General features: G+C 36.5%; 1 protein-coding gene across 4 annotated transcripts; it reads left to right on the top strand.

The window, feature by feature from the left end:
* Nucleotides 1-1123: 1123 nt before the first annotated feature.
* On the top strand, nt 1124-12904 carry LOC120273491. Of its 4 annotated transcripts, none has more exons than XM_039280117.1 (19): nt 1124-1568; nt 3130-3209; nt 3589-3639; nt 3761-4291; nt 4455-4712; nt 5189-5254; nt 5728-5907; nt 6613-6664; nt 6742-7029; nt 7472-7582; nt 8378-8569; nt 9269-9544; nt 9935-10555; nt 11025-11533; nt 11619-11679; nt 11796-11864; nt 11972-12154; nt 12410-12490; nt 12664-12904. In XM_039280117.1, exons 1-17 carry the CDS (start codon nt 1317-1319, stop codon nt 12056-12058), a joined length of 3684 nt encoding a protein of 1227 aa, XP_039136051.1. In that variant the 5' UTR covers nt 1124-1316; the 3' UTR covers nt 12059-12154; nt 12410-12490; nt 12664-12904. The 4 variants fall into 4 exon arrangements, with proteins under 4 accessions (XP_039136051.1, XP_039136050.1, XP_039136049.1 ...); XM_039280116.1 differs by having other exon boundaries at nt 12410-12568; XM_039280115.1 differs by having other exon boundaries at nt 12410-12904.
* Nucleotides 12905-13631: the final 727 nt, after the last annotated feature.

Raw genomic sequence — 13631 nt, 5'->3', positions numbered from 1 at the left:
AGTCAGACCATTTTTCCTCACTTACCCCCATTTTTCTTGAAATGAACGTCCCCTAACGGAAGGATAGATACGAAATTAAAGAGACTAAAGTGGCATCATAAAAAAAAACATCTGGTTCGCATAATAGAGCTGACTGATCAGGAGGCACTACTAGTTTACTTGCCAAAGCTGGTTGTTCAGAGTAGTCAAAATTTTTAGGATCCGCAAAAACAAGACTGAGCTTGATCTTTGGAAGAGACTCCTCGAGTGAACCCAAAAACGTAATACTAAACCATGGACAATATATATATATATATATTACTATCATTTATTTATTTTCTTTAAAACCATCACTAATCTTTGAAAGCTGGCGGTACTTTAGTCACTGCTTACCACTTCTAGATCCCAATAACGAACTCATCTCCCTTGGTTTTAGAACCAGGGAATACCTTGGTTCTAACATATTAAAACCTGACACGTGTCCCCATTTACAATAGAAAAAATATAATAACATTATATGGGACATGTGTCGGAATATGATAGGCTGGAACCGGTGTATTCCCTGATTCCAGAACCAGGGGAGGTGAACTCCCCAATAACCAGACATAAATTACATACATACATCTCTTCAATACATACATATATATATATATATATAAACATATAAATATCGCACAGTGAATGAGCCTTTAGTCCAAGTCTTTTTGAATTATACTAATAATATACTATATATATGGGTAAACATCATCTGCGGACGTTCGTAGAACGTCCGCCGGTGAGCACAATAACTTTAATTGTGCTACAGTGAGACAAAATTTTGGTTTAGGGATGGGTTGATCAGTTTAGTTTGGGTTTAGTTTTGGTTTAAATTAAAATACTGTACATCTTATTTTTACTGTGCTTATAAATAGTGCACATAGATATTATTGATATAATAGTGATGTACCGTTCGATTAAAATCGAATGGTTGATACGAACGTTCGTAGATTTATGGTTCGTAGATGATGCAACCCCTATATATATATATATTTAAAAATTTTTTAAAAAAAGCTTTTTTTTTCCAAAAGGCGGGGCCCAATCAGCATCATTGCCAGCTGTGTCTCCTCTTCCGTAAGGGTCCAACTCTCCCCCTCCATTAATACACCTCTCCCGAGAACTCCCCCTCGGTTTCCTCCCAAATCCCACGATCCCACTCTCCTCCTCCTCCTACTCCTCCGCCACCACTCTACATGCCTGACGACCCCCCGAAACCCTAGCCTCTGAATGCCATCGCCCACTCCCTCTCACACCCTCAAGGAGACGGTGGTGATCCGGGAGACCATCCTAGGGTTTCGGGAATGCAGGTGGACGAGCAGCTGCGGGGATCTCGGAGAACCCTTCTTAGCTACAGCCCCTTGCAGAGCCCCGCGGGATCCAAGCTCTATGGTGCTACTGGAACCTCACAGAGGCATGCCCGCCCACCGCCTTTGTCTAAGAAACCGCCTGAGCCGCTCCGTCGGGCCGTCGCTGATTTCCTTTCCGCCTCCCCTTCTCATGCTCATGGGAGTGCTCCTTCTGCCTATTCCTCTGATGCTGCTAGGATCCTCCGGGTTTCGCCTTCTTGCTTTCATCTCGCGTTCTTTATTTGTTCTTTTGTTTCGCTTTTTTTGGGTTCTTAATTTTAATCTGTTGGTGTGGAATTTGAAGAACTTAGGGTTTTCTGATTTAGTCGTAGTTTTGAAGACCGCGTTTTTATTAGGAGATGGAATTCTTTGAGTAGTCTATGGAGGCAACATAAATATTTCCTTAACATCGTTGTTGGATAAATCAGGCAATCTTTGGTGCGTGAGTTGGACTTTGAGAAATTTAGATATTTCAGGATAAGGATTGTTTCTAGGAGGAGATTCGTGTGAAAGAGATTGTAGCTTGTAGCTGGTTTAGAGTGTCTGACTTCACCGAATTTACTTGCTTTGGGCTTGCATAATCTAGAGCTGGGAATATTGTTTAGTTTCAACTGTACTTCCCGATGTCACGGTTCGACTTGTAATACACTGCTTCCTTGTTTTAGTTGGAGCATCGTGGTATTGTCGTTTATTGAGCACATATAATTGAAGTAAAAAGATGTTCTTGTGATGTGGCAAAAGCCTTAGAGCTGAATTCAGCATATGTTTGGTGAATATTTGAGCACATAAAGGAATTTATCCACGCCAAATCCTGAACCCTAGTCGTTCTGCTTGAAATTACACTCACGTGTGCTTCTTGAATGGAATATCATCATTCTGAATTCATACCAACTGAGCGTTTTTGGATAATATTTAATGTACTCTAATTTAGAGGGTGTATAACATCATCGTCCGCACAATGGACAGTTATTCAAAAGTAAAAATCGCAAGAATGCAAATAAAGGAGATGATCATATATGACAAACCAAAAATGCTGTGTGATAGCCACCAATTGACCTGGCTGCATGGCAAATAAAGTAACAGCATAACATGTGTCATGGTTGTGTGATAGATAGATGTGTGGCACCAATGGTATATTGACCTCAAGCCATTAGATTGGTATTGGCAATACTTTCTTTAATTTTCTGTGCTACTTACTCGTGTGTATGGAAATGCCTTTCTAATCTCTCCACCTAGTTTGCACCTTTTTGTCATAATGGTCTTGAAAATTTATGTTATTATCTTTTGTTTAATATTAATGAAACATCATGTTTTAAGTTCTCTTGTGGTTCAGAAGGTTTCTCTCACCAAAATGTGTAGCCTCACTTTTTAAGATCTGGTCTTCTTATGGGGCTTCCTAGCCAGTTTATCTAGTTGATTCCAATTTGTCCCCCTTTCCATGATTATTTTAAGTAATCAGAGACTCAACTTGCCAACTCATCCTACTAAATGCAAGGTTCATCACAGTCAGCTTTTTTAATTGCCAGCACTAACAGCTTGAGCCATGAGCTGTGTGCCCTTAAGTAGATTAGTATGTCACCAGCACCTTTCTGACTGCATGTTTTCTAGGTGAATATTCTATACTGTATACCCCTTGACCTAATCCTTGATGAGCTAGCTCTGCTCGTCTTGTCATGCCACCACTTCATCTTGTTTGTATATTCGTTCCATCAGAAAAATGCTCTCGAGTAAGTTTTATTTATTTTGACACTTGCACTTCTTCTGGCAGGATTATATTGCAGATCCATTAACAACTGATATGGCTTACAATGCACTTCTTGAGCATGCACTTGCAGAGAGGGACCGCAGGTATTTAATGCTGTCACATAGCTTTAGTCTTTGAATGTTGGTAGTTTTTGCTGGTCTGGCCCATCGCCTTTTCATTCTGTCTGTAGTGAAACTACATGAATTTTATGGAAATGATGCATACATTAGAACTAATATAAATTAAAATATTGTTCGGTCTTCTGAAGTACATGACAGAGGACTGAGTTAAGAAACTTGAGCATCTGTAGTGTGATGTGCATATTTGACATCATGCATTTGAAGAATGAAGGAATTTTTCTAATATGGAAGTTTTCATGCATTGGCTAAAATATACATTTGTTAAAATTCGTCAAAGTGAATTTCTTTTCTTACACTTAATTGGCAATTGCATTATGCTAATGCCTGCTGTTTCATGGGCCAGCCCTGCTGTTGTTTCCCGCTGCATTGCAATATTAAAGCGGTATCTTCTCCGGTGAGTACCTATATTCCCACCAGGCATTTCAATGCCATTCAGTTGTTATTGTTTTTGTAGTTTCAAACACAAAATCTTTAGGTTTTTTCTCATATGTGTACTATGACGCCTTTTTTGGCAGATATGTACCAAAGGTGCAAACATTGCGGCAAATAGACAACTTTTGTGAAAATTCCTTAGTAGAGTGTGAAACTTTATCCTGTCAGAGGGTGTCGTTATGGTCGAAATCATTTGGCCACAGTTCTGGAACATCATCTGTTCTCTCAAATTCCTTTTCTTCTTTAAAGCCAAATTCCAATTTTGCATCTGCTTCTTTGATAAAATCCATAAATTATGTCCGTTCGTTGGTGGCACGTCATCTTCCTAAAGTTTCGTTTCAACCTATGGCCCTTTCAGGGGGCTCAACTGTTCCAAGGCAATCACTTCCAAGCTTGTCAAGTTTGTTGAGCCGGTCTTTTACTTCCCAGCTAAGCCCTCTGGTTGTAAATAGTTCTCCTGAAAGGAAAGGCATCTCTAGTCCTTCGGCTTCTACTGTCTCATTAATTGACATTGTTGATGGAGTAGATAATAGCAAGTACATAATCTCCGACCTCCTTAAATGGCGATGGAATGGTGACAGAGAGCAACAGTCATCACCTCTCATTAGGGAGAGGTGTGTTCTTGCTATAAATTTCTTATTATTTGCCTTGATTCATTGTGGTAGCCAAGTTTGTTAAACTCCGTTCTTCTTTTTAAGGTTTCAAACTGGTTGATTACATATATATTCTAAGTATTATAACCACTGTAAATCTCAATTGGTTATTCTTCTGATCCAGTGATGGTGTTATGTGGCCCCAAGATACTCGCACACATGGCCTCTTGGAAGTTGGTGCTGCAGCTCTTATAGTTGGGGACATGGAGGTTAAAACGAAGGATCAGCCCTGGAAATATTCTGGTAGTCAAGATTTACCTGATATTGAGCAACTCTTGCAGCCTTCAGCTACTACAACAGCAACTAATTTTGCATCAGCTCATATGCATTTGAAAGTTATAACTGCTTCAAAACGCCTGAAAGCCGGGCCTCATACAATTTGGTAGTCTCCTGTTGCTTTTTGGTGTTATTATGTTTCTTCTTTTGGTTTTGAGTGCATCTTTCTGATTTGTATACAATAGTTATACTTCTCATTTGCTTCATTTTTCCTGTAATTGTCTGTTGTCATACACTCAAGTATTTAACCTGCTGGTTTGCACATGTTATTACGCCATGCAATTGTTCCTTTTCATACCATTTAGAAGGGGCACTTTGTGAAAGCTTGAGATAATGATGCTTCTTCTATAGGTGAAGATATTTATCTAGCCATAATATCAAACCTTGAAAACCATTGGTAGTCTCCAATTTTCTTATATACAGATGTTATAGTTTGGCTTGAAAAGGCCGTGTGATATGGTTTACTTCTACATTACTTGCATGAATATGTTAATACTGAAAATTAGAATATTTTTATTATATGAAATTGTGTGTTATCATGAGATTAGTAGCATATAGTTAAAGATTTTTGTTTTCATCCAGGGCCAGTGTGCCGGAGAGCACCTTCCGTCCAAGGGCCCGCCCACTTTTTCAATATAGGCACTACAGGTACCAAATCAAGTCCTTGATCTCTGCATGTTCTCTTATATGAGTTTTTAGTTGTCTTTGACTTAAATGTATTCTTCATATGCCATGTTCTAGCTACACTAGTATTATCACCTTTTTGATCTGTCATCATTCAGATAATTTTGAGGCCCTTCCTCTTTGTATCATCTAATTATTTTGAAATCATGAAACATGCTAAATCTTTAGATTGCTTAGGCCAGTTGTTGAGAAAACTATATGTATATACGTATTGTCATGTTAGTGTAGCCAAGTTTTGTTAAGCTTTCATTATGTGCTAGATTGAAATCCATGAATTAACTGAACTCTTTCATCTATATAAACAGATTCCAGTATGTGTCAGATTGATATTCATGAGCAAATTGAACTCTTCCTAAATTGGCTGAAATTTTGTATACCTAAATTTCTTTTTTAATCAGTACCAAATTCCTTTTCCTAACAATTTTGCCACCATTTAGTGAACAGCAACCTTTGAGGTTAAATTCTTCTGAAATATCTGAAGTCATAGCTGAAGTCTGTTCCACAATTTCTTCGACAATTGTTAATCTTACTACAGTCCGATCACAATTGACCGATCGCAGTGGGCAGCCTTCTACAGATGTTGCAGTCAGTGTCCTCATTAAACTGGTCATTGACATGTATGCTTGATGGATCTAAACTCGTTTACCTTACTGAGCTTTCGGTTATTGAATTTCATTTCTTTGGTTGCTTAGGCAAAGTTCTCTCTTGTTTCTTTTTGTTTGTAACTTTGTATGTTGCAGGTTATTTATCTTCTGTTTCTAACAAGTTACTTTTCCTCCAAAAATTTTCTTGTTTCTTTTGGCACAATGTTCTGCTCCTAATGGCTGGATTAGTTGATAAATGAAGAATGTAGGCATTTTCTCTACATCTCACTTTTATGGTACCCAACTGTTTGCAACTTCTTTTCCTAATCGTACTTGGTAGTATCATTCTACTGCACACAATTCATAGCCTTTGTCTCTTGTGCTGTTAAAATTTTTTTAACATAATTTGGTTGGATAGAATTGCAAACTTGTGTAGGATTTAGATTGGAAATGGAGTTGGTGCACTATTTAAAAGTAGTTGTTTTGGAATAAAGAAGTGATGTTGGTCAATGTATGTATATGTTTGTGTCTATGTTCATATACATTTCTCTAGGAGTTATTCTCTGTTTATAACCATAGGCTAAAGAATGCAGTTTGAATCTTATGAGTAAATCAAATGAATATTGTAGGACTAGTTTATATGCAATTTATATTATTCCCTTGCAATATCTATGCTTGATTTATATTGATTTTTCTTTTCAATCTATGATTGTCTGAAATGCAAATTTTCTTTTTTAGGTACATGATGGATTCCAGAACTGCTGCCCCTCTGACTCTTTTTATGCTAGAGGTGATAATTTTAGCATCTAGATTTAATTGACCAATATCACAGCTAGTTATTAATTCTTTGTGTGGTTTATGTTTTAGGATATGCTTAGCTCTCCAAAGGTGGCTTGCAGGACTAGGGCTTTTGATGTAATGTTAAACTTGGGTATTCATGCGCATCTCTTGGAACCCATATCATCTGATGATACTCCCTCGATTGAAGAAGATGAGGCTTTACGAGAATCTTCATCAACCAACACCGACCGGTCTTTGAGACTTGGAAATATAAATTCTGAACCCACCATGCAACAAAAAACATCTTCAGCTATTGATAACTTTGAGTCTTGGCTTTTGGTCATTTTATTTGAGAATCTTGGCTTTCTTGTTCAGGTTAGGCATCAGTACCTGCACTGCAACATATGTTTAGGAAAGCTGCCTTTTAATAGCTCATGCTTATGCATTGGCATCTCAGGTTTTCAGATGATTGGTTTTGCCTCAAATAACATAAAGGAGTTCTAGTATTCTACATAATGCTTTTCAATAATGTTGTGAATGCCCTTCAAGGAAAAATATCCCTACTATGAATAGTATATTTAAACATGCATTTGACTATTATTTATATTGCCACATTGCCTTGCCATCTACTTTTCACTTTTTTTACTATCGCATATGGTGTCCTTTAGTTTTTGATCATCTGCACGCAGGCTTACTGATAGATGGGATTTGGACTAGTTCACCTTTTTTAATTATAATAGTCTAGCTTCTTTCTCATATATATTTTTTTGTTGTTACGGATAATGTTACTTATTTATCTATAAAAACATCTTGGCAGATGGAGGAAAGAGAAGAAATTGTCTGGGCTTCGGCTTTAAGTTGTTTATTCTACTTTATTTGTGACAGAGGAAAAATCTTGAGGAACAGATTGGAAGGTCTTGACATAAGGGTGAGATTCTTTTTCTACTTTCTCTGTAATATATGAAAATGACCTCTAAAATTTTATTATTTGTGTAACATAAGGTTGGTACTTGCACATCTGCAAATGTAATCTCTATAAAAAATGTCTATAGACTGAACCATCTGAAATTTGTCTTCTGAAAGCTGAACAGAAATTTCTATAGACTGAACTAACTGAAAACCAAACTGAATAATCAAATGTTCGAATTGAATTATTTGTTTTATTTATGTGTTTTTGTGATTTATTAATTTTTATATAATATAATATTATGTATATGATTTGAAATACGGTTTTCAGTTATCTGAAAATTGAATAATAAAAAAACAAACCATTGGAAACCCCCTAAATATTTCAGTGGGGTTTTATTTAGTTATGACATGTATTCATTGGGTTGACTGAACTAAACATACCAGTTTATCTCTATAAAAAATATGATTTGAAATACGGTTTTCAGTTATCTGAAAATTGAATAATAAAAAAACAAACCATTGGAAACCCCCTAAATATTTCAGTGGGGTTTTATTTAGTTATGACATGTATTCATTGGGTTGACTGAACTAAACATACCAGTTTATCTCTATAAAAAAGATAGGTTCGAGCTGTTGTGAATCATCATGCTTTTGGTCATGTTTTCTAATTGTTGTTTTTTCACTGCATAATCTCTGCCTATCTGAGTGTATAATGGAACAGTTGCATAGGGTTGTGGGATTAGTTTGTTATGGGAATACATTGTACTTGCATATCTCCTGTGCCTTACTTAGCATCTATATGCACTTGTTACAGGTTGTTAAGACCCTTCTGGAGATCAGTCGAGAAAACTCTTGGGCAGAAGTGGTTCATTGCAAGCTCATTTGTTTGCTGACAAATATGTGTTACCAAGTTAATGATGTTACTGGAAAAGCTGTTTCAGAAACATCCACATTTCTTGTTGAGCAAGTTGATCTCCTTGGAGGCATTGATTTCATCTGTCTTGAGGTATGTCCTCTGTGTAACTTCAGTTTAAAAAATTGATTTCCATGTTGGCTTATCAGTTTCTTTGCACAAATAAAGTGGAAATTGGCTATAAAGTTATGTTTGGAAGCAGAATTAAGGGTGGAAGAAAAGTCCTTTATCTTGGATTAAGAACCAAAGAACCCACTAATAGCTTATTCCAATATAAGTATATTTGGCTATCTATCCAGGAGTCGGTCTTATTCCATAATAACCTAATCCATCTCACAATGGGATTAGCTTATTTTTGTGACAAGACAAATGCACTTAATTTCAGTCCACCCTTGTTCGCTAATCCAAACACAACCTAATATTAAGTCACACATGTGGTAATGTGTGTCTATTAAAATTTGGCTTAGTAAATTTTGCATCTTGCTCAGAGAATGAGTTAAATGCTTAAAGATCATTCATATGACAACACAACAGCTCAAGTGCCTGCATGGAAAACGTGTGCTATCCAAAAGTAGTGCAGTATCAATTATCTAGTGAAAAAAGGACTCCACAAAATATTTTCGGTAACGTGCAATGTTAAATTTTGCTAATGACATGAATCTTGCCTCTTAGCTGCAATGCGATGAACCAGTTTGTTAGGAGAACAATTAGCAGTATTTCGAGGCTTGTGTGTAGATGAATTCACTGATGAGAATCCCCGTTCTGCAACTCAATCCCATTTTGTTCTTGCAGTATTCACAAGCCAACTCAAAGGAGGAAAGGCGTAATCTTTTCCTGGTTCTTTTTGATTGTGTCTTGCATCAGATAAATGAGACATGCCAAATTAATGGAACTGCTGCTTATCTACATGATGAGATTCAACCTGTTGCTTCCATGCTAACTCTTGCAGATGCACCTGAAGCATTTTACATTGCAGTTAAGCATGGTGTGGAAGGAATTGGAGAGATTATGCAAAGGTCTATTTCTTTTGCACTTTCTAGGTCGCCAAACTGTGAGCGCCAAAATATGGTAATTTTTTCTTACTAAATAATAATGTAAAAAAAATTATGTTGGAATTAATATGCAACTCTTCGTGCTTTTTTTTTTTTTTAACTTTTATCTGGATGTCTCAGCTGCAATCACTTCCCTAATAGTTATGATTTTTCCATATACTGGTCCTCTGTTTTTTTTTTCAGTACTCGCCATTTCATGAATTTGTAAACTTATGAGATTGCAAGCTTATTTATTCAACAATTTCTGTTGCATACATTATTTGTGCTCCTGGCTGAGATTTTACGAGTTCATCTTTTCAAGTAAAACCTGCTGGATTTTGAAATATATATAGCTGTACTTAAATATAAAAGTGCGACACTTTCGATGGTGCTTAACTGATTGTATCTTTTCTTCCGCTTCATGCAGCTTTTAGAAAGAATCACCAGAAAAATTGATGCTTCCATAAGTACTTATACTCGTTTAGATCATGAGTTTTTGTACATGATTCAGCTAACAAAATCTTACAAGTCACTTAGCAATACTGATGGACTTGGAGATGCGGATGTCTGTGCAAAGGCCAAACTTTCTTGGGCTACATTACACTCTCTTCTTCATTCAGAGCGGCCTGCCTACCGGCAAAATGCATATATTTGGTTAGTGGAGTTGCTACTTACAGAAATTAGTGAAGATGGTCAAGGGAGTATATGGCTCAATATTAAAAGATTACAGCAGCATATAGCTGATGCTGGCAATCTAGATTTGTCCTGTTCGTCAATTCCTCTGCCTGTTTGTATGCTATGTGGCCTTTTGAAGTCCAAACATAACTATATCAAATGGGGCTTCCTTTATGTTCTGGAGAAACTTCTTGTGCGCTGCAAATTATTGTTGGATGAGAGTGAACTTCATTATGCAGGTCATGAGGATAGTGTTAGCCATGACTCTAGTGGAAATCGTTTGAATAAAGCAAATGCAATCATAGACATAATGAGTTGCGCGTTGTTTCTTTTGGTTCAATTCATGGAAACTGATCACATCAGTATCTTAAAGGTATCTGCTATACATTCTTTTGTCATTGAAACTGATTCCATACAGTATCTTAGGGGTATCAACTTTGTGTTCTTTTGCTATAGTTGTTAGTTCAAATTTCTGCAATCTTGATTACATAATATCTTGCTTGTATCAGCAATGTCATCATGGCCAGTGTTTTGTTTTAGTTTTACTTTCCCTGTCAATGGAATATAAGATTTCTTCAAGAAAGATGGAGAAGTTGTGAAACAAATATAGAATTTGCTTCTATTTTTTCTGTTTGCTTTTCTTTCCAGTTTAAGTCATTGAATATCATCTATAATTCATGCATGAAGAAACCTTGATCTTCCTTGTTTTGGTTTTTGTCTGTTTTACCTTTTGTTATAATGTGTTTTTCTGTCTGGCGCATCTTTAGTTTTTTCGATGATCCAAATAAGATTTTTATTGCCTTCTTTTTTTCTGGTATTTTCTGACTTGGGCATTTTTGCAGATGTGTGATATGCTATTCTCTCAATTGTGTCGGAGGCTTCACTCAACAAATAAAATGCCTCGAGACCTTAAACGCCTTGGTCGTCTTTCTGGATCTGTAAAGAAAAACTTCAGTAATGACCCAGAAAATATACAATTAGGTCAGGGAGAGAAAAACAATGTTCTGAGAGATGAGTTGCAAGGGAGTGGCAGCACTAGTGTTGGCAACAGTCTGCCCACCCTAACCTCTGAGACAGCATCAATGGCAGCAATGCTTCTGCGTGGACATGCCATAGTTCCTATGCAACTTGTGGCCCGTGTGCCTCCCTCTTTGTTCTACTGGCCACTAATGCAACTTGCTGGTGCAGTAACTGATGATATTGCACTAGGTGTTGCTGTCGGCAGTAAAGGAATGGGAAATCTTCCAGGTGCCACATCTGATATTCGGGCTGCTCTTCTGCTGCTTTTAATTTGTAAATGCACTGCTGATCCCACAGCTTTTTCGGAAGTTGAAGGTGAAGAGTTCTTTAGGTAAATAATTCTCTTGATATCAGATTTATATTAGTGGCTCCTATTTCTGTGCTTTACCATGACAAGAGCAACATCTATTTGGCAGGAGCCTTTTAGATGATCCAGACTCGAGAGTAGCGTATTATTCTTCTGCTTTTCTTTTAAAGGTATTCTGTTGCCTGGAATTCTAGGATTTTTGCATGCATAGGATAAGCATCTTGTTGCCTTGCATTCTAGTATTTTTACATGCATGGGATGCGTTAGTAACACTTTCATTTTGCAGAGAATGATGACGAAAGAACCAGAAAAGTACCAGCGTTTGCTCCAAAGTCTTATTTATAAAGCTCAGCAGGTAAATCTCAAGCATACAGCTTTTTTCTTTTCTTATTTTCTTTTTTCTTTTCTTAAGTTCCCGTGAGCATAAATTAATTACAGCATATTGTTTGTCTACTTCACTAGAACAATAATGAGAAGCTATTGGAGAATCCTTACCTCCAGATGAGGGGTATACTCCAGTTATCAAATGATCTCGGAGCTCGGTTGTAGTTTTAGCAATTTGTACCATATTGGGGTCCTCCTATCATAAGTCAGTGAGGTTGCTTGATTGCGACAAAATTTTGCTCCATTGATAATTCCCATAAGGTACTTTGCTCTTTAGTTCAACTTGATTTATTTGTTTTGTGGGGTTCCTATCCCTGCTGAATGATTGAATCAAATAATTAGCTGAAAGCATGTGTCTGATTGGTCAAATGGTTCATTTTTGCAACTAAATGCTCTTAATTCCTTGAAATTACAGACCACAAAGTATAAGTAGGTTACTGCTTATGTAGCCGTATTTGATTGCCTGTATTTCTTCTGACTGTTTCCTTATATTATGTTTTGGTAAATTGTTTCCAGGAGTTTTGAGCAATGTGAGCTATGTAGTCAGGTTAATATTAGCCAGAAGCTGAAGCAAGTGATGTACAGGAAACCTTTCAGGTAGCTTTATTCATTTATTGATTTGATTGTTTATCTTGTGTTTGTGGTCAGAACAAGAAGCGTTTTTTGTTAGTTCAGGTATCACCCCTCCCTTCAATTACTAATGTTGTTTTTTTACCATTCTTATTGTGATGGGGATGGCTGAACCATCTTACCCTTATTTCTTGTAACAGATAGGTTGAATTCTGGCATTGAAGGTGGGAATCCACCATGGATGACCAAATTCACTGCCACTAATTTTTGTAAGCTTATGCATAGAGACCAAGGTCCATGCTTTTTTTTTTTGTGAGGCATCCTTGGGCAATAAATTATCTTAGGTGCGTTTCTTTCTTTCTTGTATTCCTCCTGGAAGTTAACCTGTATATTAACAGCATTGGCTCAGATTTACTGGGGCAATGTTACCCTTTTGTTGTATTGCGTCTCATAATTGGAGGGTTCTTGGTGATATATATATATATATTGATGTATAAAACATCTTGCTGCTAATTTGTTTCGTCTGTATTTGTTTTGCCGAAGTTTTAAGGGTTCCGTGTGTGTAATGCTTGGGGATTCTTGGATTTTAGACGTGCCCTTTAACGTTTGTGGTGACAACGGTCTTCTCATAGGCTGATTTTAATCTTCACCAGGGATGTTGTTATATGATCTTAGGTTTTCTATCGCAGAAGTGACACATCCTGCCTTTTTCAGTATATTATACAGTAACGGAAAAGAATGTAGCACGTACGTTCAATGGTTGATATTCCACTTTTCTCAGCCGTTAAGGCCTGCTCGGTTTGGAGTTTTTTAAACTTATTTTTTAATTTTGTTTCTATAAATATTTTTTTAATATTTTTTTGACAAAACGATGCTTGTTAGAATTTTTTTTTTAATTGTTAAATATTTAAATAAGTTTTAAAATATAATGTTTCTATATCATAGAAGGTATTAATACCAACGTTTTAAGACCTGATCTGGGATGGGTTTATGATCTGGGATGGCTTCCACGTCATGGGTCGAATTGGGTCAACTTGAGTTGATCCAGTCATAAATATAATACATATATTTTTAAATTTAATTATATATAAATAAAAAATATATATTATAAATAATGAAAAATTTTAAAAAACAACAATATAAAAGTTGAACAAGGAAATGATTTTTC

Source organism: Dioscorea cayenensis, chromosome 12 (assembly GCF_009730915.1).
Source record: "Dioscorea cayenensis subsp. rotundata cultivar TDr96_F1 chromosome 12, TDr96_F1_v2_PseudoChromosome.rev07_lg8_w22 25.fasta, whole genome shotgun sequence".
In the NCBI taxonomy this organism is placed as follows: domain Eukaryota; kingdom Viridiplantae; phylum Streptophyta; class Magnoliopsida; order Dioscoreales; family Dioscoreaceae; genus Dioscorea; species Dioscorea cayenensis.
This window is presented reverse-complemented; position numbering and strand designations above follow the sequence as displayed.

Excerpts from the sequence above, each read along its gene's own strand:
- LOC120273491 (XM_039280117.1), top strand. The coding sequence starts at position 1,317 with ATGCAGGTGGACGAGCAGCTGCGGGGATCTCGGAGAACCCTTCTTAGC. Across the intron at positions 3,210-3,588 it reads CTTGCAGAGAGGGACCGCAG|CCCTGCTGTTGTTTCCCGCT; the intron begins GTATTTAATGCT and ends TTCATGGGCCAG. Across the intron at positions 4,713-5,188 it reads GCCGGGCCTCATACAATTTG|GGCCAGTGTGCCGGAGAGCA; the intron begins GTAGTCTCCTGT and ends GTTTTCATCCAG.